This window comes from Tetrao urogallus, assembly GCF_951394365.1.
Source record: "Tetrao urogallus genome assembly, chromosome: 7".
Lineage (NCBI taxonomy): Eukaryota > Metazoa > Chordata > Aves > Galliformes > Phasianidae > Tetrao > Tetrao urogallus.
The window spans coordinates 40847131-40874216 of record NC_136820.1 but is presented as its reverse complement, the minus strand read 5'-3'; the positions used below and the strand labels follow the sequence as shown (position 1 = coordinate 40874216).

Genomic DNA, 27086 nt, shown 5'->3' with positions numbered 1-27086 from the left:
GAGAAGTACTCTCATTCTTTAACTATCTCTTTGTTGGACTCTTTCCAGTCTGACCATATGTCTCTTGTACTGGTGAGCCTAGAACTGGACACAGTATTCCAGATGTAGTCTCACCATGTTTAAGTAGATGAGGAGTCTGGAATCTCTGAATGCATAAGGTGTTGTATGACCCTATCTGGGGTCACTGGGAGTAAAACACTGTGTTTAAAAATTTAGTATGCAAGACAATTCATCTCTATTGTGACACCAGATTTTTTTTTTTTTTTTTTTTTTTTTTATAACCACAGGTGTCTGGGATAAGGGCAGGGAGAGGGAAAAGGCTAAATGAAGCTATAACTAAATGAACTAGACTAAATTAACAGATCCCTAGCAACTTTACCAATACAAGCTTAAAATGCTCTTGTTGAAACTTCAGCATTTACAGCTTAGAATTTATACTGCAAAGGCATGTGTATATCATGCAAAAAAATGGCTCAGATAGTGCTGGTGAAACAAAGCTCTACATGGCCCATCAAACTGCTGGGAATTCATCTGTGACCCACCTTCCTGGAGAAAATAGTAATGTTAATATACAACTTTGTGCATCCTTCAAGATCAGAATGTGCAAGCTATACACTTATTGGCACCTCTGTGGTATTAAATGACATGGATCTCCTAGAAATCCTGATATATCTTGTTTTGGGGAGAATGGCTCACTCTGAGCTGAGATCAGATTAAGAAGAGTCATCTGGGAGTCAACTGAATTCTCTGTTTCTGAGAAGAAACAAAGAAAAACAAAATAGAAAATATAATGTGCATATGTACATGAAATAATTCTTTCTGAAGTGACAGCAAATACGGGGGACTTCATTTCAAAATTGAATTTAGAGAAGTTTTAAAATAGAATGCCATATTGAGGGGTAAAAGTTAAAATGATTGATTTCAGTGATTGTCTAAAAGAGCAAATATTCTACAGTGCTACTAATCAAGTCTAATGCACTCTTATTACTTCTGAGATTATGCTCTTTCACCCTGTTTTGCTAAAAATCTACTCATTTTCTAGTTCATCCAAAATTCTGCTGACTTCCTGCATATGGTATATCATTCTTCCTTCCCATAAGACCTAATAATATTGCATGCCATCAATGATCTCCTAGATCAGCTAATGATGACTTCTAGATAGGGACCAGTATGATTTAAAAAAAAGAAAAAAAAAAAAAAAAAGCCGTGCAGGAAATTTTGTAACTTATTCTGTGTGGAACCTGTCTTTGGTTTCTATGTTTCATAGCAAACCACAAAATTTCTGTCTGTTTGGACAAGTTCACAGCCTGGAAGATCTGAGTTGAATTTACCACTGCATGAGAGAAGGAGGCTTTACTTGTGTAGCTGGCTTGATTGTAGTGCATGTTTTACATTAATGAATGACCTGTGTGGCAGCTTCAGTGATCAGATCCACCCCTCAATCATGAGCCCACTTGAATATTGCATCTAAACATAGATGTCCTAATGTTTCATAGCCCACTGAGCTAAACGGCTCAACCTTACATTCTCTGTCTAGGTCCACTTGAGCCACTTCAAGTTTTCCAGCCTGTTTGCCTGCTTGTTGTTGCAATGTTATTCAGAGAAACAGTTCTTGGGCATGTTCTACTTATTAGATGATGACCTTCTGAAATAACTCATCTTTCCTACTTTCTGTTAATTATAAGGTTTCCTGTTGCTACTACAGCATTTTGCCTGGGGACAAAAAAAGAGATATCCTTAGTTCAGAATGCAGTGAGAAATTTGTTTTACTTTGGCAAATGTAAAAATGGAGCATTTTTTTGTCCTCTTAATTTAGGAAATAATTTAGCAAAGCCTTAGGTATGCTGTACCAAAAGTACTCCATGTTCATATGGGTTCAGAATCTGAGCTGAGCCCTGAAATTATCTTTAGAGGTTAAGAATGTAGGAACACTAAAAGCTCTTCATTTTCTTTACCTGTTAGTGGATTTTATTACTTCATGTACATGGGTTTTTACCTTTATTATTTTTGTTGAGGTTGTGATGGTTTATGAAATGGAAGAGATTGAAAGGAAAAAGGAGACGAGCAGATAAGGTTTCCATGTCCCACAGCTATTCCAGGTTATGAGATGATACAAGACACAACCTCTACAGAATGGCAGGGAGACTGTGCACAAGACCATGGAAAGAGTTAAAGACAAATGTTCCACAAATGATGTAAAAATAGATCCAATACAAGAAATGAATTTTAACATGAACTGGCTTGAGATACAGGTTAAATTGCTCTTTTTCATGTATTAAGAAGAGTCTGAGAAAAAGACAGTGGTTTAAGGTGCAGGTTATGGAGGAAATCTATATATTTTTGTGTGAAAAAGAACAAGGTTTTCACCCTTTATGAAGTGTTTTGAAAGCTTTTTATTCTTTCAGAAAAGGTATGAAAGCACAGTCTGTCTTAACTAAAAGCTGAAAAGCAAATAAAAAGAACCCCAATTCCTTCTCCTATCATCTGTGAATTTCCAAAGCTCTGTATGAGAAATACTAAAGAAAGAGTTTCTTAGCTGTGAAAATAATTCTAACCTTATAAAAAAAAAGTAGAACAAAAATGAAAAAGAATCCGGAGGGATTAAATGTATCTATGCTTATGTACTCCTTTGATTTCCTTCACTAAACAGCTGTTTAACAACAGTCAATGTGCTGATAACAACAGATAGAATAATGTTCTCTCTATCTTTTATAATAATCACCCAGCATCCCTTGTGCTACCTGAGTCATACCCTGAGGCAGATACCTAACTAACAAAGCAGACAGGAGTTAAACCCACAAGTATTTTTTAGCTAAAGCAGCACAGCACGGGATAGGACTTAGCCAGACCATGATAGTCACCAATAGTCAATAACCCCCTGAAAATTAAATGGGAATTATGACAGAATTGCACAAAGCTCATAGTTAGTATCTCCTGAGCATTTAATAGCTCATCTGAAGGTAAAGAAGTACACAAGATTTTTGTTTCCATATGCTAGTTCATTTGTACTTTATTCTTAATGCACGCAGGAATTTCAAATTTCATGGTGCTAGTGATGTTACTTAACAAGTTTTATAGGTGCATTCCAGTGACCTAGAGCTTTGGTTGTATTTTTTTTTTTAATTATGTTTTTTACCCAATTATCTTTTTCTAAAATCTTTTCTAAAATCTATTATATTCCAGTAACCAGCTTAACCAGAAACTAGCTTTTCTTAGTAAAGCTAAAATGAATGACATTAATGTGAACAGCATGAAATATTGACCTACTTTATTAAATGAAGGAATAGGCCCTATAGGTCTGTTAGGTTGTCCAATTTGCTCTTCCACTTAAAATTACTGATATTTCCTTACCATGATCTGTATATACAGGTTATGCTTAACTCTGTTTGAAAGCAACACAAATGTAATGCACAGTATGTTCTTATTCACTCCCTGTTCTGAATTACCAGCAATTCAAGAAATAGCTAAAATTGATGGTTCCAAAAATTGGAAAAGAAAAAATGGTACAAGGTGACAGATCATCATCTTGACACAATTAAATGCTACCCATGAAGCCAGTATGACCCAATGGCATTTTTTAAAAGAAAGAACTATCCTCAGGCATTTTTCTGCTCAGGTAATTTTGCATGTTTCTCCTCTTCCTTGCTCTGTCCAATTTTAAAGGTCCAATCCTGATGGAACTGCTGAGCAGTCTATCATTGGTTTTAGCAGAACAGAAATGCTCTTTGCACCTCACTAAGGTTTGCCGAGCATTGCAGAATTAGGTCAAATAATTAGTCGCTGTCAGACAAGATCAAATGTCAAAGAAGTAGCCTTTGAAAGTTCACCTGCAGGTGACTTAGCTTCCTCTATGCCTAAAAATGCCATTTAGTAAAATTGCTTTTTCTTTTACAATAGTAATCAGGAGGTCCAAAATCAGATCAGGACCACATCATTTCAGAAATATTTTAGTGGTCTCTAAAGAGCTCACAGTACGTGGAGATTATAAATAATAATGAGGAAGGTTTTCTCTCTGTCCCCATGAACTCCATGCAGAAGGGATGCAAAGATGCAAGCGGATTGCTGTAGTCACATAAATGACAGCAGCAGAGCCAAAAATCAAATTTGAGGTTCTAAAATTGAACAAGATCATCTTCCTAATGAATTTTATAATCAAACAAGACAAACAAAGGACTATCCTACTGAAACTCCTATATTTCTCCATATGACACTTAGCAGCATAATGACAAAGTTACTCAGAAAAATCTACCCTAAAGTATCCAGTTTGGGGTACCAAGGAAAATCAAAGCTCACCACCTCCAGCTATATATTCTCAAGAAAAAAAATCAAGCTAGTGTTCACAGATGATTATTTTTTAATAGTTCTGGCCTCGAAGTAGCAGCTCCCATTCCCAATATTATAGGGAAGGAAGAAGGCAGAAACGTATCAATCACTCAACAAAGATCCTTGTCAAAGAGTGGGCATTTTTCTTTTGTAGCATTTTCTTCACTGCAGCTGCCCACATACAAACTATCAAGAAAAATCTCAGGTATTTTTTGTACTCTCTTCACTGTTAGTGCTCAAGCTTAATTTATTTGTCAAGTGCTTATTCAGAAGTAGGAAAATGGGGGAGGACAGGGAGGAATGTGCTTGTTTCTTTGAGATGCTCTCAATCTCCCTGTTTTCTGTCAGCTTGCAAATATTTACATCAGACCTGCTGGATTCCTGCATCTTTTAGGATATTTTGTAATTAATTCAGTTTCAATATCCTACTCATTTCCATACTTTTCAAATGTCATTGCATCTCTTTTTATCTGCTTCCACTTCTTTACTCCCTTCTCCCTTTTTCCCTTCATGCTCTTTTTGAATTTTGAAATGGATTTTATTGGTTGATAGAGGCATTTGAAATGCTTTCAGAGGCTGGGCCTTGGAAACACAGGAGAGCAGACTGCTTAATCACATTTCTCACCTAGAACCTGTATAATAAGGGTGATACATAGAGTGTGAGGCTGTGGAGATACTCATGAAGACGAGCTAATGGACCTTGGCCAGCCTTAATTAGAGTTTCTAAGCCAACTCTTTTCCTCCTCTGGCCATGAGTGTGTCAGCCTATCAGTTTTATAACAGCTGCCAGCCTCCTTGGACTAGTTTATCTTCATCTTTCCTATTTTGTGTGTTGACAGGGAACCAAAGGAGAGTTACTTAGCAGCAATGGGTCTCTTTGTTTTGCAGAGCAAAAACTGCCTTTTCTCCATGGAGCCTGATCCTGCCCCAGGTTTGGCCATACATGGCATGAGCTGCTGCACTCCCTGCACCTTAAGTGCCCAGCACGTAAAAGAAAATCCACTGTCCTACTAAAAAGCCCCTAAACAGTCACTTCAATCAATCCATTCCAGATGTGTTGGCCCCAACATGAATTACGTTTTTGTCAGAGGGGGTGGGGTGAAACAACCTCTTTTCCTATTTCAAACTAGTCGAGGAAGGTTTATCAATTGTATGTTTGTTTCCTGGTGGAAAGCTTCCAACCAGCTGTGCAACATGTAAATCAGAAAGTGGCTTTTCAGTAACAAAGGCTTGTTTTGATCAGTATGGGCTGATAAAAATTGCTTTCTGACTGTGGATAAAGGACTCAATTTTAGGTAGATAAAAAAACGTAAATATTTCTCTCCCTCTTTTGTTCTTTCTCAGCCAAAAGCATTTAAAGAGAGCCATCTGTTTCTTTGCCACGTAAAGAAAAAAAATTAGGGTTACTGGGCTCCTTGCTCATTCATCTGATTTTGCCTGAAGTAAAATGTTGGAGAACTTTTCCCATTTGGGGGAGGGTTTCAGTTCTGCCACTGGCTACAGTAAAGGCTGCTTCTATATCCACCCTGAGGCTTGTTTGTCCCAAGGTTTTTATTTCAGCTAGATTTGCAAAAGAGTTCACACAATTCTAGTGCAAAATGGATGGGATTTCCGCTTTTTAGTTTATTATCTTCATCTGTTTCTCTCCATTAAAGGGGAAAAGTCTCTCTCATCCTTTTGCCCTCTCCACAGCCCCAGAGAAAGTCGCAATTGTACCATTAAGCCTCGAATGCTTTGCATATGCAAACACAAACACAGTGCTTACAGGAAAGATCTTTGCTATCCATATGTTCATCTCCTTCCCTTTACCTAAACCAGACGATTACCTCAGCAGCTCAGCTGTGTTATTGAGACATTTCAGCGTGAAATTTGTTTTTCCTCACTGAACTTTAAGCGGAATTTCAAGTGCCAAGTCTCCAAAGCCAAGTGGGGCTATTAAGAGATAATTACTAATTATGCTAATTTGAGAAGTTGTGCTATTTCTTTCCCTGGTCATTTTATCTGCAGCTCTCCTGAGAGAACAGTCCCCATTCAATGTTAATAACCTTTTCCTGCTAAGCATTCAATGGAGGACAGTGTGTCCTAAACCTAGGAATATTTTACAGTTAATCTAGATATGTTGCTGTAAATTAGAAAGAGAAGCAAGTTGCACTAATGCTAATGACTTGCTTTATTAACTTTTTGCAGTGGCAGAAATATCTGATTCCTCTCCATTCATAAATTGATACAGCCTTTTGGTGATGGTTTTATTTTAAATGAAAGAGTCCTTGATAATTTGAAGCATTCAGTATTCCAATGATATTTCTCACGGATCATTCTCTAATCTTATCTTTTCCAACTCCCAGGATGGTAGATTAAAACAAAGAACAGATATGATTTGCATTTTCTAAATGTCTCATTTATTTTTGTGTTATTCATGTCAAAGTACAAACCATCTTTCCCACATTCCATACATGGCTTTATTTTTCTTTTTCAAGCAAACAGTTATTGAGTTGGTCACAACTGTATGTGCAACATACTGCTGGAATAATTGGCTGTATCATTATTTCAAATAAAATAATAACTTGAAATTTTATTTGGTATATAATTCCACCCCTGTTCTATAGCAAAACATACATAATTCACAGAATTACAGAATCATAGAATGGCTTGGGTTGAAAAGGACCTCAAATATCATTTAGTTTCGTGAGCATGAGGAAACCTTTGTCACTCACATAGGGTGGCAAAGGGCAGCTCCTGCCATGCTGCCTCGTGCCATTATCCCACCTTGGTGTATCAGAGCAGCTCCTGGGAATAAGGGATGCAGGGACACTGCTTAGTTGTTAGTACAGCTTGAACACCATAAATATTCTACTGGGGACAGTGACATCTGAAAGAGGACAATGAAAACAGTCACAAGTGTACCCTTGCAGCTAGGAAAGGCAAGGTCCAGCATGCAGCTGCAAGCTGCCTCTGCCTACAGCATCAGTACTAATGAGAACTGTTGCTGTATTCCTGGAGTAAATAAACTCCTGTCCTCATTCAGGTTCATCATTTAACTTGATACTTGGCTAAATTTTGCACCAGCAGGGTTTTTTAATGAGTAAAGTCCTACCAAATTCCTTTCTTCAAAGTCACCAGCACTGATCCAGTTCTTGGATTCCAAAGGCCAGACACTGTCCACTGTCCTTGGAGCATGTCAGGGCTCCAGAAATAAAGTTTTTGCTCATCTTACCACCACGAACAGTAGCTTTATGTGCTTCAGTGAGCAAGTAATGCAAGTACATCACTGGTTTCTGCTCACACTGACCACTGAAGACAGGAGGACGTAAATATCATAGAGCTATCTGTGAGTAGCTCAACAGGAGATTGCAAAAAATAAAGAAAGACCTAAATTTATTTTAGAGCAATTTTGGACTATGCTGTAGAGTTTGTTTGTTGGTTGGTTTGTTTTTTGTGTTGGTTTTTGTTGGTTTTTTTTTTTTTTTTTGCAACTTGCAGCACATACATTCAAGCAAAGATCACACAGCCAAATTCAAAATGAAGATCAAGTGACAGGGAAATAAAGCATAGCATTTCATACTTTTTCACTGTTTCAAAACCACATACAGGCCTAAAACCAGTGGATGTATTTTATAAAAAGCAAAGGATGTAAATATTCAAGATCTTGGGTAACATCTTTTTCTGGAAATTGTAACACCCTGCCCTTCAGCATAGCTGTGGGAGGACTGCGCTTCCATGAGACGTGAGTTGGGACCTAAAAATATGTCCTAGTAATAAAGGAAAAGTTAATTTTAAGTTTCAGCACTACTAATTTCAAAATAGAATTTCCTTTATTAGAAATCTATTTTGTAGGTGTGAGAACCTGCCCCCAAGCCTCATATGAACACCAGGCTAAACACACATCCTCCTTGCTGATAGGGCTGAGAGCACTACCAGGCCACCTTGTCGCCATCATACCACCAGAAGACAAAGGGTAAACACAGCTGCAGGGCTCCCCAGCTAGGAACACATCTGTAATCACTCTAAGTGCAAGTGCTTTCCGGGAGACTAGCTGTATTTGCACCATCTCATGACCACCTCAACATTTCGGCAGCTCATCTTTACCAAGCACCATCAATTCTTGAGACATTATGGGTCCTAAAGAAATGTTTTGTTGCCCTCAAATTTAGCCTAACCAAGTTGCATCAGTCAACAGCTCCTTCCTGATGCAGTGCTGCCCAAAGACAGTCAACACACCAGAGGGATGGGATGCCATCTAGAGAGACCTAGACAAGCTTCAGCAGTGGGCCCAGGTGAACTTTATGATGTTCAACAAATCTAAATGCAAGATCTTGCACCTGGGTCAAGGCAAACCTCACTACCAATAGAAGCTGGGGGATTAAAGGACTGAGTGCAGTCTTGCTGAAAAAGATCTGGGGATACTGGTGGATGGAAAGCTGGACATGAGCCAGCAATGTACCCTTGTAGCCCAGAAAGCCACCTGTATCCAGGTGCATCAAATGAAGTTTGGCCAGCAGGTCAAAGGAGGTAATCCTGTCTCTGTACTGGTGAGGCCTCACCTGGAGTACTGCATGCTACTACAGATGTGGAGTCCTCAATACAGGAGATATATAGACCTGTTGGAGCATATCCAGAGGAAAGAGACAAAAATGATCCAAGGGATGGAACACCTCTCCTATGAGGACAGGCTGAGAGAGCCTGGCCTGGTGAAGAGAAGGCTCTGAGGTGACCTGAGAGCAGCCTTTCAATAGCTAAAGGGAAGCTACAGGAAAGAAGAGGACAGACTCTTTAGCAGGATCTGTGGTGATAGAACAAAGGGAAATGACTTCAAGCTCAAAGAATATAGATTTAGATTAGATATAAGGAAAAAGTCTTTTACAATGACGGTAGTGAGGCACTGCAGCAGGTTGCCTAGAGATGTGGTTGATGCTCCATCCCTGGAGACTTTCAAGTTGAGGCTGGATCAGGCCCTGGGCAACCTGATCTAGCTGTGCATGTCCCTGTTCATTGCAGGGGAGTTGGACTAGATGTCCTTTAAAGGTCCCTTTTGAACTCTAAGGATTCTATGATTCTATGACACCAGCTGGGGGGACCAATCAGTGTAGCAGAGGCTGAGAGGAGAAGTGTGCATCTGGTCACTATGAGGCTGTAAGTGATTAAATATCTGAAAGTGAGGAGATCTTTACAAAAACAAACAGCAAACAGAGGCAATCAGGAGAGAAATGTGCCGTATCTCCAGAAAGGTATGCTGGAATATTTCAAATTAGTTCTTCCTGGAGAATGAAACAAGTGCTAGAGACAGTCTTAAAATGCATCATGGGCTCCATTGGTCACAGACACACTTGTTCTGTGCTCTTTGGGAAGCCAGCAAATTGGAATCACAGCTCCAGAAAGGCACCTCACATTTCTTATTCTAGTTGAGATGAAGCTCTATGCACATGCTTTTTCTTATTCATTTTTGAAAATATATATTTTTATATAGTTCCCTAAAAGCTCCTGGATAATCACATAAAGCTGTGAAAGGAAACAAACAAACAACAACAACAACAAAACAGTTAAAAAATAAAATTGGATGCTGTTTTCTTTCTATTTTTACAAATATCTATGGAATCATAGAATGGTGGGTTGGAATGGACCCTAAGGATCATCAAGTTCCAACTCTCCTGCTACAGTTGGCCATCAACCTCCAGATCTGGTACTAGACCAGGTTGCCCAGGGCTCCATCCAACTGGGTCTTGAATACCTCCAGAGATGGGGCATCCACAGCCTGGCTGGGCAGCCTGTGCCAGCCCTCACCACTCTGCCTGTGAAGATCTTCCTCCTGACATCTAACCTAAACCTTCCCTCCTTGAGCTTAAAACCATTCCCCCTTGTCCTATCACTATCTACCAGAGTAAAAAGTCGATTCCCTTCTTGTTTATAATCCATTTTTAAATACTGAAAGGTTGTAATGAGATCTTCTCTCAGCCTTCTCTTCTCCAGGCTGAAAAAGCTGCTCCCTCAGCCTGTCTTCATAGGAGAGGTGCTCCAGACCTCTAATCATCTTTGTGGCCCTCCTCTGGACCTGCACCAACAGCTCTTTCCTGTACTGGGGGCCCCAAACCTGGATGGAGTAGTCCAGAAGGGCATCATGGGGGCAGAGAACTCCACATGGGCACTAACTGCAGTAAAAAGTAAACAAGCAATTGCTGCATAAATTCTGTGACACCTGGAGACAGCCAGTTCCTTCTAGAGAAATAAATCTTTGTGTTGCTAGCTGGTGCTTGACAGGGTGACTGGGACAGTAGGTGGGGGGAGCAAAGAAATATTTTATCCTTCACTATTCTGTCTGTCCTGAAAAACTGTCTCAGTAAAATTTCTCCTCTGCTATTCCTTCATGTTGTGCTCTCATGGTTTCCTGCTTGAAATAGATAATTACAAATGGGTATTTGATGCCCCTTCAATCTCTTGATATCTTGACCCCATCTGCTTCAAAAAATATGCATAGGGCAAATGTAATGGAGAAAAATGCTTCCTACACAAGCTGTGAGCACTGAACTTCACAAGGAAATCTGGACAGAGAGTTGAGGGAAGTATGATCTTCTGTGGAGGACAGATCTCTGCCACCAGAAGTCCTGCAGCCTGCATTCTCTTTGTTAAGGACATGCATTTCAGCTTTGTTGCCACTGCCTTCTGCCCCCTTGGGTGTGTTACCTGAACCACCAGCTTCTGCTCAGCCCATCCTCCTGGGACACAGCTCTTTCCCTGGGCTGTCCAGCTCTGCATCTGCTGCAGCCAAGGCTACTGGAACACATGCAGGTCCTGTGATGTGATTTTCTGAAAACCATAGATTTTTGCATCCTAATGTTCAAGCAAAATGTCAGATTTGTTTACTTTTCACACATACAAATATATGCATGCTTCTATCCCACATTTCTATAAAGAAAATTTGAGATTATGAGCAAATGAAAGCTCTGCAAAATGATTGATTTGTCATTCAATTCTTCTAGTAGCAAATTAATCTTTGGAAAAAAAAATGGACATTTGAAGTTCCCAAACCTACGAAGAAACATGAGTGGTGGATTCTCTGACTTTCCATTATTTCCCATCAGCCTATCTGATTGGATTTAATTGCAGGTTAAGAGCCAAGATAACAGAGAGTTAACATTTCATCCTTAGAAAAACCCACTCATAATAAAGAATAAACAATAATCATGGTAGTTACACAAAGCAAAGAGATGAATTGCAAGGGAGATGTTCAATCTTGTCTTTTCAGCTAAGGTTATAAATGATCTGAGCATAAGAGAACGATTCAGAGCCTGAATTGGAGAGGCTGCTAATTAATCAGTTATAACAGAATAGGAGATTACAATGCACGATTAAAGCACACTGAAAACAACAGAGACAAAGGAGAACGGACAAGAGTGTGTGGAAGCACTACAGAGTCAACAGAGGAACACCTGTATGCAAAACTTATGCTTAAGAAAAAACAAATGCAAAAGTAACAATGAACCAAAAGAATTCCTGGAAATTTGGCCCAATATTTATTAAAAACTAAGGGTTTGATTCAAGGTCTGTATGAAGCTAAGGAGAAAGCTTCCATCAAGCTCAGCCCTTTATATGAATATGCATGTAAGTTAACGTACGCAATGCTGGAGCACATATTGGCACATTAATATGCATAGTGCTAGTGTCTGTGTTTAAGTATATAAATAGAAATTAATATAAACATATGCATTCATGGCTTTGAAGTTTCATTAGTAGCAGAATAGTGAAATTATTATCATTTTTTACATGATGTTTATGTCAAATACCGAAGTGCTACAGCTACTTACTGACGAGGCATTCAACAGATGGGGAGTCTAGACTGATAACTTCTGTGTTATGCAAATGTATTTTTAAACCTCCTGTAATGTTAAATTCTGTTGCTGTAATGTAGGAAGTAAATAATTTGCTTTCCTGAACGTGCAATTTTAACTTTCTTGCTTTCTTTTAGAAATTCTAATTTGGCAGTGATGTATTACTGCCAGTGCCAGTTGTCATGATCCTAACCCATATAAAAATTACCACTGAGATCAGTGAAGACAATGTGACCACCTACGGGAGAATGGCCACCCATGGAATGAAGGTCCCTGTAAGCAGTAGAGCCCAGTCCTCCTGAAAAAGAGGGAATCCCACGTGACAAAGCAGGATCAGGCTCCTATTCTCTTCATCTTGACTCTGCTCTCAATCTTTTTTTCTAGTGGAAACAAAAAAGGAAATGGTTCTTTTGGTTGCAAATTCACAACAAGCAGTGTTGATGCAATATTTTCTGAATTATTACCTACTCAACAAAAATTAAGCTATAACCTTAATGTACATAATAGATGACAATGATCATTGTAGAAGTGAAGACAGAAAACATTTTTCCTAGTTCCTTTTACTGTTTTGGAAAATGAACACAATAAAATCATATCCCTTTAGAAATACTGCTGTGTACTATTTATGAAATTTTAAGCTATGTTGTTTAGGCAGCATTTATCTGTGTGGTTCACTGCTTGCCCTAAAAGACATTTATTTGTTCAAAGTATGAACTTATTCTAGATTTAAAATGGTAAAAGCAAACTAATGTAAAAACATAATGAAATCACCTTCCAATCTGCTTACATTCTCACTTTTCATACAACCCCCCATCATAAAAATAATCCTCCAAATTTCTCTGAGATTATTTCAACAAATCCCATGCCCATCAAATCCTAAAACATGTTCCACCTGCTACTGAAACTATCACAGTAATTGTCTAGGCTTTTATCTAATGAATATGCACTAACACAGTCAAAACAAAATTCTACAATCTACATTACTGGGAAAAGTTTCTGAAACAAGCTGTTGCAGGGAAAATTATGTAATACACTGTCAACATTCAGCAGAGGCAAGCTGTTAGGCAGGACTGACAGACTCCAGGTTCCCACACTCGGTCAGGGACTGTTTTGCTGTTACCCTCACACCATGATTTTGGTTACTGATATACTGAAGATGTCCCATCTCATGCCCAAGCCTCATGCTTATGCCTGGACCATGCTGGTGATCATAGACTAATAGATTGTCCTGAATTGGAAGGGATCCATGAGGATCATAAGTGATCACTGATGAGTCTCTTTTGCTGTACAAGTTTCAGTGAATAATCTGCACCTGTTCTCCAATGCATAAACTCATGGATACCTGCTGGAGCGCAGGGCAGTGACAGATGGAATTTCATGTGTTGTTGTGGGCTGTAGGCAGGTACTTGCCCCACACCAATATTCACAATAGAGCCTGGGGCAAATCAACAGAAGTCAAATGAGTTAATACTGAGATTAACAAACCACTGCTTCCACCCCACAGCCTACAAACATTGTTTTTGCTACCATCATGATTAGAAAATTAATCTTAGCCCCATACCTTGATTTTTTGTTATCTCCGTTTTTGTCTAAAAAGCATGGGCAGCAGCTTCATGTGCCAGTGTCACAGAAACATTTATTCAGACCAGCAAATGCTAGGATCAGTTTAGATAAGTTAAAACAGAATTAGACCAGGTCTTAAATAATATGTTTCAACAGTCATGTGGATTAGGAACTTCTTTATATGTGAAAAAATTTTAGGAAAACAATAACAGCTTCTTGTTTCTTTTCTGATTCCACAGAAAATTTAAGCACCTGTATATCTGTATGCAGATCTTGTTACTCACTCTTTACTGCTTTTCTGAGCCTGCCTGAGGAAGTGATTTTGCCACACACTACCCCAGAAACCTGTTGTGAGATATTAGTCTGATCCAATCACCAATCTCCCATAAACATTCATTTCTGTAATCTGTATGGATAAAGTGAGGATACACGTGAGGAGATAATGACAAGAAGTGGAGGTGTTCCAATAAAGAGTGAATCAAATTCAGAAAGTGCAAATGTGATAAACACATGGATCTTCAGGGTAGCATACATTCAGTATTAGTTCAGAAGTGGCTTTTTGTAGCCTTTGCACTTATTTTAATCATTAATATAAAAGACGGAGATGTTTTCTACAGTGTTTAATTCACAGTCTCCTTATAAAAAGCACTCTATAAGATCCAAAATAATTTGTAATTCGTTGCTTCTTGCTTTCATTTCATTTTATGGCATTCATTGATGGCGGCTTGGAGTTTTTTGAGGCAAAGTTAAAATAATGTTGCTTGGGAAACAGATTTTTGTTTGTTTATTTGCTAAAAATTGTTATAACTTTTAGAATTGCTTCTCTAGACTCAAAAAACAGGGCTTTTGGCTTTTTTTTTTTTTTTTCTTTTTTTTTAACTTAGAATCATCTCCTATATTTTAGTCAGAGATTTATCTTATGGTTAAATGTTACAGTCAATTTACAATGGTCTCAGCTTTAATGAAAAAATCTCCTGGTCCTCCAAGGAGGACGTGCACATCCCAAACTGATAAACTATACTGTAGGCATTGTAATTAAAAATTTTAATGGAAATTATAGCTATGAAATTTAGATCATATTTTGAAAAATCTGTTCCCATGCATTTCTGTATCTAAAAATAAAGTAAAAAGTAAAATCAAAAAAAAAAAAAAAAAAAAAAAGTAAAAGCAGACAGTACATTTCAAAAATGAAGTAAACAGAGAGGCCTCTGGGCAGCCAGGGAGAAGCTGAGCGAACAACCCTGCTGGTGTATGGTGGCAGAGACAGCTCTGCCTGCCCACTAGCCCTATGGGGTGGATATGCATGGAGTCGATCTGTGGCATAGCAAGGTCCCACTGTGGCAGTGTTGAGCTATGTGTTGCCGTGATGGGTGCATTTGGGTGGCTCTAGGCAATGAGAGTCCTTGCTGGCAATGGTTAGTTGGGGTTACTCGAAGGGAAGGGCAAAAATTAATTCAATGTGTCTTGCATCATCAAAGAGTAAACTTAAGAACTGTCCTTCAGGAAAACTTTTTTCTGTGGTTTCTAACCTTGAACCATTTAGCAGTGGTTAAAATTGTACCTGTGCTGGCAAATCTAAAAAGCAGTGTCCTGTTAAGCTGCATCTATTACAAATCACACTGCTCAACTGCCAAGGGCTATTTCATTTCAGACTAAGCAAAAACATATTTTTTTTTTAAATTCCCCCCATTTATTCTTTGACACCTATTAACCATGTTGTGGGAACTGGGATACTTTTGTGTTGTGCTGCCTATTTCTACCTTACAACTTACTCTTCATATTTTAACATGCAGGAACTGAAAAATTTTTCTTTTACAAAACAAACCTGCAGAACAGAAGTATTATAGTCAGGGTAGAAGTTATCCCAGTAACTCTTGCTTTTGAATTGCTATACTTTAAATTTATGTTTGAACACTGTACATTCCCTCTTCCTGTCTGCATACAAAATCTAAAGCGTTTGCACAGTGAAACTTTTATTTCTAAAAAAAAAAAAAATGAAAAAAAATCATCGAATGCGCTTATGGATTTCAGCTGAGGGCACAAAAAGTGCTCCTGTTGGGCACAGCACTGGGTAAAGCAAACGTCTGCCATACATCTGCAAAAGCTGGGTTTTTTTTTTTTTTTTTTTTTTTTTTTTTGTTTTGTTTTGTGAATGTGGTTTGAAAACGAGCCAAATATCTCGATTTTAGAAATAACAGATTTTACAGACGCGCATCAGATGCTTTAGCATAAATAAATGATAAACACAGATCAATCAATACTCTTTGCAACAGTTGCAGCTGGAGGAAACCTGCTGTCAGTGATAGCAGAGAACTGCCTCTTTTTGTACTGCATCTTTTAAACTCCTCCATCCACAAGCAGCAAGAGCTGAGCTCCGATTTAATTACTATCTGCGCTGCTCAACAATGGAAGCAACACAGACCACTGTGGCTCTGCCCCTTACCGCCCAAAATTGCCATTCATGTGAGCACATAAACAGCAATTCATGGTTGGCATGAGGGAGGCAAGATTACAGCCTGGAAATCAGCTAATGAACGTTAATTTAAGTTAAATATTGCTGAAGGATCCATAGGCATTTTTGCCTGGCATTGTGTGCCATGTCTGCTGGCATGGATGTGACAAAGAGCACCAGCGCAACGTAGCTTCTGTGCCCAGCCGTGACAGTTTTTCCATGAAAATCAGCTGGAGAAATATCAGCACAAAAGCAACTTTCAGACCAAATCCACCTTTTTTGATGAACATTTGAGGTTTCCTGACATGAATACAACAGGCTTCTGCACAAGTGTTTCTGTCTTTGCCATTCTGAATTACTCAGCTACTCAGAAGACATATATTCAAAAATAGAACATAGAAATATCCTGAAAAATCTGGATTGTAAGAAATTTCTTTTACTTACTTATTTTGCAATTAAAAAATAATAATCTTGTAATTGTTACGCAGCTGTGTCTTTGTGATTTGTCTGTAAGACTGCTGGTATTACAAGGATGGAGATAATACAGAAATCTTACGAGAATGTCTACATATATGCCTATGTATTCAAAATTGCAAATTCACACAACATGAACGTATGGATGGATCTGCATAAATATACATATGCTAGAAATGGATTTTATCTTTACATCTCTGAACAAAATTATTCAGCTTAATATAAAAATTCCTAAAGAAAATATTTTCAGGGGATTCCACAGGCTTTGATATACATCGTCTAACAGAAAATGGTGTTTAATATGCTCACTGTTTTGACACAGATAGACAGAGAAGGCCACAAAAGTCCCTATTTTGTACAGAAATATTTCAGCGCAAATACACATATATATAGCAGCACAGTTCTGCCCCCCAACTCGTGTGGAGAATTTTCAGTTATAATTTTACTGGTTGCAAGGGAAGCAGCATCAGACCTCACACAAAGGTAAGCATTATTAGAGTTGGCCATCATTTTTTTAAACCTTGCTATTTAAGGAACAAGTAGCCATTGCACAAGGTAAGATGCAGGCAGTCACATAAAATCAGTTGTGTGTAAATTTGGAGATGGAGATAAAATGTCTGTCAAATACAACTTATTTCACCCTATACTTCCAAGCAGCATTGACTCTTCATGCTGATGTTTCATTAGCAGGCAGAGAAAGGTGACTCTGCTAATAAATTTGAGCACCTCCTAAGGTTGATGTAAAAATGGGGAAAAAAATAAGAAAAGCACCACATCTCAAGAAGGAGTTCACTGAGATCTGCTTATTGCTCACTGCTTCCCAAAATGCATGTGAAGCACCACCGCCGCATATGGTAGACTTCAGACACAGCACTCACAAGTGGCATGGCTGCACCATGGGTTGTGATGGTTGGTACAGCTCCATCCCACACTGGCACAAAGACAACCCCTGTCTGTGGGAGCCATCTCCCGTGCACAGCATTCATCTCGCAGCAGTGCACTCACAGTCACATCAGTAACTGGCTTTCTAGCTTTCTTCTGCTTAACAAATCATCGTGTGGTTGCACAGCTTATTGTCAGTATCCCACTTCTTTGTTCCTTTTTCCAAGGGAATAAGAAGGAGGGAGGGATATTACTATTTGTCACCCTTCTAAACTGTCCATGGCATCAAGGAGATTGGGAATTTTGGTCTGTCTTTACATACAGGGAAATGAGTGGTAACAGAAAGGGCAAGGACTGAACAAGTCATCAGGAAAAGCAAGAAAATACATCTCCTTCCGTCCAGCAGTGCTCCACAGTGTCGGAAGGCACAAAGGCGGCCACTCAGTGCCAGCCCCGTAGTGATCTGGGGAATAAACCACCTACAAACCACCTTTCCCTTTAATCCATGCCAGATAGCTTCCTGAAAGAGAGGATTCATAACTCATACTAAAAAACAAACTAACAAATCCTTCCTGTTACATCCAAAATAAAGCCCAAACCTGCATTCACTGAAGTGAGCAGCAAACTTTTTATCTTTATTCTCAACTGAGCTAATCAAGTGCCTCCTCTCCTTACACATATGTAAGTTTTGTTTTTTCATACCTGGAAGCATTGAGTCCCACAGGCCACCTATGTGCTGTCTCAGAAGGAAGTCCTTCTCTCCTTTGAAATGTGCTGAAATTCAGCTTCCTTAAAGGCTTTTATCTTTGTAAATAAATAAATCGGGAATAAATCAGAGTAGCCAGTTTACTTTCTTTGTAATCTTTCCTTCAATAATATGGTTTTTTGCTGTATTCCTTCTTATGTTTATCTCCAAAGTAAACAATATAAATCTCATCAATTTTCTTCTGCTTAAGTTTTACACATCTCTAATCCCTTTGCCATATGCCTCTGAATCCTCAATGTTTCTAGTATACATTTTTGAGCCAGAACAGCCAGATGAAGCAGAAAGCACTCTGCAAGAACATACCTTTCATTTGCTAATGACACCATAACATCCTCAATATTAGCCACACTGCTCTTCACGCACCCGGCCCTGCTCTGCGCTTCCCTCATTACCACACTTTGGTTAGCAGAGATTTCCACAAACCATCCACAGCAACGACCAGTCCTTCATCTCGAACAGGTGTTGTTAACTCAGAGCCCCAAAATATGCTTCATATTTCAAATCCATTTTTAGAAGCAAGAAATTTGAGACCAACTGAACAACAATGATAACACTGCCCATTTAAATGCTTTCTGTTCAGGCATTAAATTTGGTTACTTTATGACTCAGGGAGGGCTGCCTATTAGTATGAGCTGACAAGCTGTTTCTACCAGTTAACAAAGTGGTCTTTGTAATATATTACATAACACAACATGCTGTTAGAACACCTCTGGGTTGACTGCTTCGTTTAAAATTCATGCACCAGGAAACAAAAGTCAGAGAAGAAATGCAAGCCCTGCTAGAACTTACATGATTTGCAGGCAAACCAGGCAGTTTTACACACAAATAAATGTCAAGTTCATCACAAATGCCTTGAGAATAATCTATCTACTGATGCATATCAGCTTTTTTGTCTGGATAACTAATAGTTTACATGGGAAAAAACGCTAAACTGCCTGAAAGGTTGCAGAGATAGTTAGCAGTGAACACAGGAATCAATTCAGATTCATTACTACTTGCAAAACCAAGGCAATATTGGACAGCAGTAATTCAAAAGTAGTACAATTAATGGAGATCAGACAGATATTCTAATGCTTGCCTTTTTAATGCAACTCGCTAACCTGAAGAGAATTGAAAGAACCTAAGAAAATGTTTCCATGGACCTTTGGTACCTCTGATATTTCACAAGGCAATTTCATGTGACCTTTAATTTTTAGTGCGGGGTTTTCCATTTGTAGGCTAGCACTTCATAAAGGGCTGCCATTAAGTATTTTCAGAACTCTGTTAATATCTCTTAAACAGGAATTTGTAAGCAAAGCTGTAAAGAATCACCGAATAGGAGAATTTCACTATCCAAATCACAGAGAAGCTACAAAATTTTAAAGCATGTTAAGGCAATTTCCAACACTATATACACTACCCCTACCTTTCAGTGTCTGTGAATCATTACTGAAGAAAGCAAAACCTCTCACTAAATTCCTGTGTTCAAAAAGGCAAAAATGGCTATAACTGTGGCTGTTCATTTACGATCTGGTCAACATTTGTGTTACTGCTTTTTCTGCTTACGTAATTTACTCTTGGAGGTAAAGTCGAAATATTTTGTTCTGTCTTAAAGTAAAATGCACCATTTTATTGCTCTCACACTTATGTGCTGTTGCTAGGAAGATACAGCTGCACTATAACCTAATTGTCTGCTATTTAGGTATGGACTCATGAATCCCATATTTTTATTCTAAATCTAAGTTCAGTCATTGTAGCTAATGTCCTTGATGCTATCTCAAATTGCTGTCATTACACGGATCACTAGAAACTGGAAGTAATAGTAAAAAAGAAAAGAAAAAAGAAAGGTACCAAATTAGATGATGGATAAAGGTTTAATCAATTTAATTTTATCACTAAATTCAGTCCCTTCCTCTCAAGCTGCCAGGGAATGAGATAAGCGGAACACATCTTGAGGCATGACACAATCCTGTTGTGGGGAAAGACTTGTGTCCCTGAACCTCGCCGAGATGAAACACTCTCATTTATTACTTTGGCATTGCAGGATGATGAAGAACCAAGCTGGTTTCCTCCCTCTGTCCTCAGCACACTCTTTCTATTTCATTAATTTTTCATGAAATTTTGTTTCACAATCGTTTTGTCTCTCTCGTGTTCTTGCTGCCCTTTCTTAGTTTATTCTGTCAATTTTTATCTCATATCACATTTTATCAAAAACAACCCCTGACAAAGCTTTCCATCACATCATGGATACCTGATTCCCTCTCATTCTCTATAATTAACTTTAATTGCTAGCTCTATAAAAAGGTATTGCAAATGAGGTGGCTTACTTGTTGTTTTACGCTGGAAAATAACTAAGAAGTGACATATCCTCAGTCACCAATTTTATACTTAGTTTCTCTGTGTTGATTTCTAAGAAGTTAAGGGAAGCTGCCAAAGTGTGCCTTTTTAGTGTTATCAGTGAATGGCAACTCTGCTTTTGTTTGGTCTACTTTTAACCATTTATCTCAGAAAGCAAGCTTGCTTTTCAAAATTGGTACCGCAGGCTATCAAATTTGCACAGAGCATGGGGAGGCCGCTGCATTGAATTCTGCCAATACTCTGCCATGCTTCAAAACCTTGGAGAAAACACCACAAGAACCCACATATCCAACAATTTTCTTTACAGATCTAATATTTCAAATGGATTTCATTAAATCATTAGTTGGAGCTTTTTAACTTCTGGTCATTTTATACACATATATCAAAACGAAAAGAAAAAAATAAAGAGAGAATAAAATATCCATTTCCACTTTTGCACGAAATTAGCCTGCGGAGATTTTGGCAATTAGCTGCATTTATTTTTCATTAGGTCTTTGAGAAATTAAGAAGTTTATCTCCCACTCAGAGTTAAATATTTATTTTTTAATGATAAAATATCCCCCCCCCCCCACCCGCAGTAATTTAACAAAAGCTGTGAATATTCAACTGAGTGTTGTTAACACACTTTCTGCAAGCAGTTTAAAACTGAATGGAATTTCTGGGCAAATATATGCTTGGAATGTGATATCCGGTGGACATTTAATGTTAATGCTTCAAGGCGAGATATTTATACTCAATAATTTGCTAGATTTTATATACCTAAAAATTAGGTGCATGAAAATTAATTACTAGGCTATGTCTTTGTATACTGGAATCTCACTCAGTGTCTTCAATTCTCAATTTGCGTATATGGAAATTCTCTCTCTGTCTTTCCCAGCACAGCACATGGGTTCTATTGTTTTGGGTGGTTTTTTTTGTTTTTTTTTTTAATCATAAATACACAAAGACACTTAGCTATTCAAAGAATGTTGTTTGTTCTCCTTGCCTGAACTTGCTTTCTGCCCCCAAGAAACTCCTAAAGGAGAGCATCCAGGTATACAGAGAATGAAGGAAATTGCAAAAACAGAAAAACGGACTTATAATTCACACCGAGGACAAAAACATGAGTAAAACCATAGAAAGTAAAATAGAAGAGGAAAAATGCATTAATAGAGAATAATATTTACTTCTACTGCTACGCATTCTTTGATGTACTGAAAGACATTGTCTCCATTTGTTTTTAAGTACAAATTTTATATAATGTGCCTAATAAAATACATCAAATTGTATAAATAATCTGTAGAGCTCACCTCCTTGAGGAGTGGGGGTGTGAGAGATAATTTCATTTCCTTACCCTGATACTGCTCCATTTAAAACATAAAACAAGAACCAATTTTTGTATGCATGTGTCCAGAGGTATCTGTGTGTCTAACAAAATAGGTACTGGAGAACTGTTAAGGGCAAGTGCTTTAGTTGCAACTTTATAAAAGGATTTTTCATACAATCTATTAAATAATCAGAACTGCAGATTAATGCAGACCATATTAATTCTCGTGATAGTAATTTGTGAGCCTAATAAACATTTTCTTGATGAACTTCCAGGAGAGCTAGTTGTTAAACAACACCTTTGCACAAGATACAATCAGAAAAAGGCATAGGAATATATGATAAATAAATAAGATTTCACAATAATCAGAACCAATAGGTTTTTTACTGGACATGCCACAAGTTAGAGGAATTTTGCCAGCATAAATTCGCAGGAATGTGTATTTTCTTTTTGTTTGTTTTAATATTATATACAGTGGTTATATACAAAAGAAAAATAAAATAACACGAACACATGCATTTCTCCCAATAGCAAGTATAGTAACTACCTGGTTGTAGAGTGGTTCCAACAGTGTGTTTGAAGGAATAAAAAGACTAACTCTTCATGTACATGTTCTCAATGACACTGGCCAGAAAAATACTTTCTAGAATGCCATTAGCATCCAGCTATGTGTTCTGCAAATAGCTGTCATTTACTGGGTTATTATTTAGCAAGATTTTCATTTGTTTTGTGTAGGATTTTTTTTTGTTTTTGTTTCTGTTGTTTTTTTTGTTTTTTTTTTTTAACATTCAACTTTCACTTTATTTTGGCAAAACAGGGCAATAAACAAAGCAGCAAAAGTGTTACTAAAAGACTTTCATTTCTGTCTGTTTCTTAGAAAGAAAATTGACACATGATTTTCTGTCGTAACAAAGCACCTTTTCTCCACTGCATGCATAATTGGCCACATTTTTCTCTTGGCCAAGCAAAGGGTAGTTAGGCTAAGTTTGTAAATCCCCAAAAAGTTGTTTTTCTCAAACATCTACAAACATAACAAAGCCTGCAGAGAGCAACTTATGTACAAGCAGATTTAAAGGCACTGAGTGTGGGTGCTCTCTCTTTGCTTCTTATTTTAATATTTGCTTTGAAACAGTGTAAAACACACTTTACCACTGGATGTTACAGCACACTAAAGATGAGAAGCAGCAAATCAAGACTACACACATACCAGAAGCATTAATGCTTCTGCAAGTGTGCTGTTCTCACTTGTGCTCAGGTCACTGTTTGCTAGTACGGTTATGAAAATAGAGTTCAAAGTGAAAGTTGAAATAGTGGCAGTTGTGCACTAGAGTCTGGAATTCTGCATCTGACCCCTTTTCACTTGTTACCACACAAAACCTTCTTTGACATTTCTAAAAAGTTGTCCAGAAACATGATTGTTGGCTTTAACACAAATCAATAATTAAAAGACTGTTAGCTAATGTGCTCTATAAATTAGAATTGCTAGAATCAGAAGAAGAAATAATATAGCCAAAGTATCAGCTTCATTTGACAAGCTGAAACTTGTGTCAACCTCTAGTAACTGTGAAAATGACAGGTTGGGGGATATTTACTGCTCAGATAAATACTTGGAGTTAGCATCGCTGTGCCCTAATGCGCTGCAAATGGCATTGTTTCCTGTATCCATTCATTTTACCGTAGTGTTCGCTGTCTGCTAACTTTGACTTTTTCAGGCAAAACATCAAAACTCAGGCAGTTGTGTGTCATCCTCTCTACAGGAAAAAACAGGACAGCCTTCAGATGAGCTTTTATCTAGGGCATATTCCCTTTGCGGTGACATCCTGTAGCTTTACTTTTCTTGCTCATGATAATTAGTACTTCCCTAGCAAAGGTATTTCACTGGGGGAAGCGGAACAGTAGCAAAAATAGCTAAACTTGGCGGACCTTCTCGCCAAAAAAAAAAAAAAAAAAAAAAAAAAAAAAAAAAAGAGAGAGAGCTTTGGGGTCACCACCTGCAGCCGAGAGGCTGCGCACCGCTTCGTGCTCCGCACGGGCATGTCCTGCCTGGTGGCACGGGGACACGGCGGGACGCGGCGGGACTCCGGGGAGCCAGGGAACAGCACCCGGGACAGCTCCGCCTCGCCAGCACCGCCGCCGCCGCCCCGAACAAAGAGAGGAGGGGAGCCAACAGGGCGGGGGGATCGGCGGTCTCTCTGGTCCCCGTTTCGCCCCGCGGGACAGGAAAGCATCGTCGCCCCTGCGCGGCCGTCGAGGCCGGTGCCGGCGGGCGCCATCCAGAGTCGAGAAGAGCAGGAGCAGCCGGAGCGTGCGGCAACGTGCGGGCTGGAGACGGGCAGAGAGAGGCGGGGGCGGGAAGGGAAATCAAGGGAAAAAGAAAAAGAAACAAAATTCCTCTTACCTTTCCTCTTCGATCTCCTCCTCCTCCTCCTCTTGGACTTGCATTTCAGCTGCCCGCTCGGCCCTCCCGACGCCCTGCTGCCGCCGAGGACGGATGTCATGCCCGTACCTGAGAGCAACGGCACCGCGCCGCGATGCTCTTCTCCCGCCGACTTTCCTCTCTTTCTGGAGGCGGCTTTTATAGCGCGCAGGGGAGGGCCGCTCGCTCGGCGCTGCCCGGCGTGGGGTCGCGCCTCCGCCCCGACGGGCCGGGCCCGGCCGTGCGGTGATCGGGGGCGGGAGCGGCCGCCGCGGCTCCTCCGGCCCCGCGCCCACTTTTGGTACCTCTGCGACTTTCTCGGCCCCGGCCGCTTTGAAGGGAGAGCGCGAGGAGTGAGGGAGGGGGTGCGGAGCGGAGCGGGGTGGGGGGTGGGGGGGGGAGAGGGGGGGCGGATTTGCTGCTGCAAAGTCTCCTGCAGCCCAATCGCTCCCGCCGCCCTGCTCTGACATCAGCTCCGCCAGCCCTCGCCCCCAAACTCCGCTCCCCATGGGCTGCCGGCTGTGCTCGGCTCCCGGCAGAGAGCCGCGCGGAGCGGCCCCGCGGAAACGGCAGTGTCCTGCCGCCCGATGCGGGGAAAACCTGAGGGGCGGCAGGGGAGGAGAGATGCTGCAAACAGGGTTGCAAGCCCCCCTTTCTTTCTTTTTTCTTTCTTTCTCTCTCTCTCTCTCTTTTTTTCTTTCTCTCTTTACACCATGTGGACACCGAATACTCTGCTTCCAGCAGCACGGAAATGCTGCTGCCGTCTTCCTCAACCAAGCACTTATTAACAAGTTCGCTAATTGCGCTGCTTATTTTTTCCAGGGAAAGAGTATGAGTTACTGTCGAAAGATCCCTGATCCACAAGCCTTACGCGGAAGGCTAAGTGTAGTGATTTCTCTTGAATCTCCACTTGTTTGTAAGGTACGTGCTCCGCTACACTCACAATCAAGGGCAAAAGCTCTGTGAAAAGAAGGGTCTGTTGTCACTCAGACTGATACATTAACGCTCTGCAGTGCCTCATTTAGACAACTGCACAATTAATGTGTCGGGAGCAGAGGGGCTTTTATGGGGAGGAAAGATGACAACAGCATTCCTCTAAAAAGCTTGACTACAAAGCATTACACATTCATTAGAAAAAGCAAGCATATGCAACAGATAAAATACTGCTTTAAGTTATAGGGGACTTACTGCTTCTGTGTTTTTCCCTCCTTAGTTATTATCTAAGTTAAAAATATGTATCTGGATTCACAGGCAGTGAATGGAAAACAGACGAATATCAAGAAAAAAAACACTATGCTAAATAATTAATGTCATCATTAGTGCTGACTCTATTTGTAGTCGGCTGGAGAAGCACAGTAAAACCCTGTTTATCAGAACTCCTTTAATCTAAAACTTCCTCTTGTTGGAATGTAGGTTACCCAGCTCCTGCTGCTAAGCACTTCCACTGCAACTCTCCCAGCTATTAGAAAGCCTCTGTGTTTGGCTGATTTAGTCCTTTGTTGTTTTTGGATTAAGCAGAGCTACATGTTGCACAGATTTCACAGATAAACAAAAATATTTCCACAGTCGTCTCTAAAAGTGCTCGGTTGGCCAAGAATTTGGATAATGCACTCATACCTAAAAGGTGTCACCTCTTCGATCCTCCAAGGAGTGGTTCTGCTTTTTTTTTTTCCCATGTATGCCCCAAGTAACCTCAGTTTTAGCTATGCGGCACAGCACAAAGCACAAAAAAGAAATGGTCCCTATGCCTTATCAGCTAAGTTAAGAGAGCCTTAGAATTTGTTCCAGTGTTGCTGCTGATGTCAGTTGTAATTCAGGAAGCCCTACATGGAAGTAGGTTTTTAAATGCACGGCTTTTACAAGTTATGGGCTGTAGTTTTTCACAACATGCACATCACCCAAAAGGGTCAAACTTTTGATCCATAGCTTAAGTAAACATCTCTTTGAAAGCTTCTATTTATGTCAGGAAAAATACATGCGTGCAGGAAATGAGAGAAAATCACTATTTTATTATTACTTTTATTTTTCGCTTGAGCGTTCAGCCTTTAACCACCCACTCTCCCCTTTTCCTTCTTGTTTCTGTTCCTCTGACCATAGCTGACCCTCATCTATTAATGTAGCAAAAAAGTTGCATTTGCATGAGAAGTAGCAAAGCTCAATCGCATGTTCAACTGCTATCAAACTCTTCTCTGGTCTGCAAATTAAGTCACTCAGTTTAGGAACCAGATTTAGTCAACAGAGCTTTCTGTGCTTCAGTACGAACCTGTGCTTTATACATTAGGAATCTAAATGAGAAGCAAGGCCCAATTAGGAACGAAATGAGCATCCCAGAACGTTTACCTATCCTTAGGGATGGCTTCCAGCTCAACAAATTCTTTAAATTCTTTCTGAAGTTTTTCTTTCTGATAACATATAATTATACTCTCAAAATGACTGGAACAGGAAATCAGAAATATAAGAAGATAGACTGTCTAGATGGCATTGCCAGTCCCTAGATAAGGCATGCTACCAAACCAACCTGAAAATTGTGATAGTTTACCAATTCTCAGAAGCTATCTCTCAGTACTAACAATTTCATGAAATGCTTTCTATTCTAGGAAATTTCTATTCTATTCTGCTCACACTCATTGAGCAGGCCAGTTATTATCAGCACAGCATTAGCAAAGCTGAGCTATGCTGGTAGTACAGCTTCTTCCATGGCTGGTCATGGGTTTGGTGAAGGCATGGAACAGCTGAAGTCACATTAG

At 39.5% G+C, this 27086-nt stretch overlaps 1 protein-coding gene across 1 annotated transcript in view; it reads right to left on the bottom strand.

The window, feature by feature from the left end:
- Positions 1 to 24421, bottom strand: part of ADARB2 (adenosine deaminase RNA specific B2 (inactive)) — a gene marked incomplete at both ends in the record, with an annotated part of 289606 nt that extends 265185 nt beyond the window's left edge. Inside the window, one exon of the mRNA XM_079538144.1 lies at positions 24322 to 24421. Coding sequence (XP_079394270.1) covers positions 24322 to 24421 — 100 coding nt within the window. The remainder of the gene's footprint in view (positions 1 to 24321) is intronic.
- Between the last annotated feature and the right edge of the window lie 2665 nt (positions 24422 to 27086).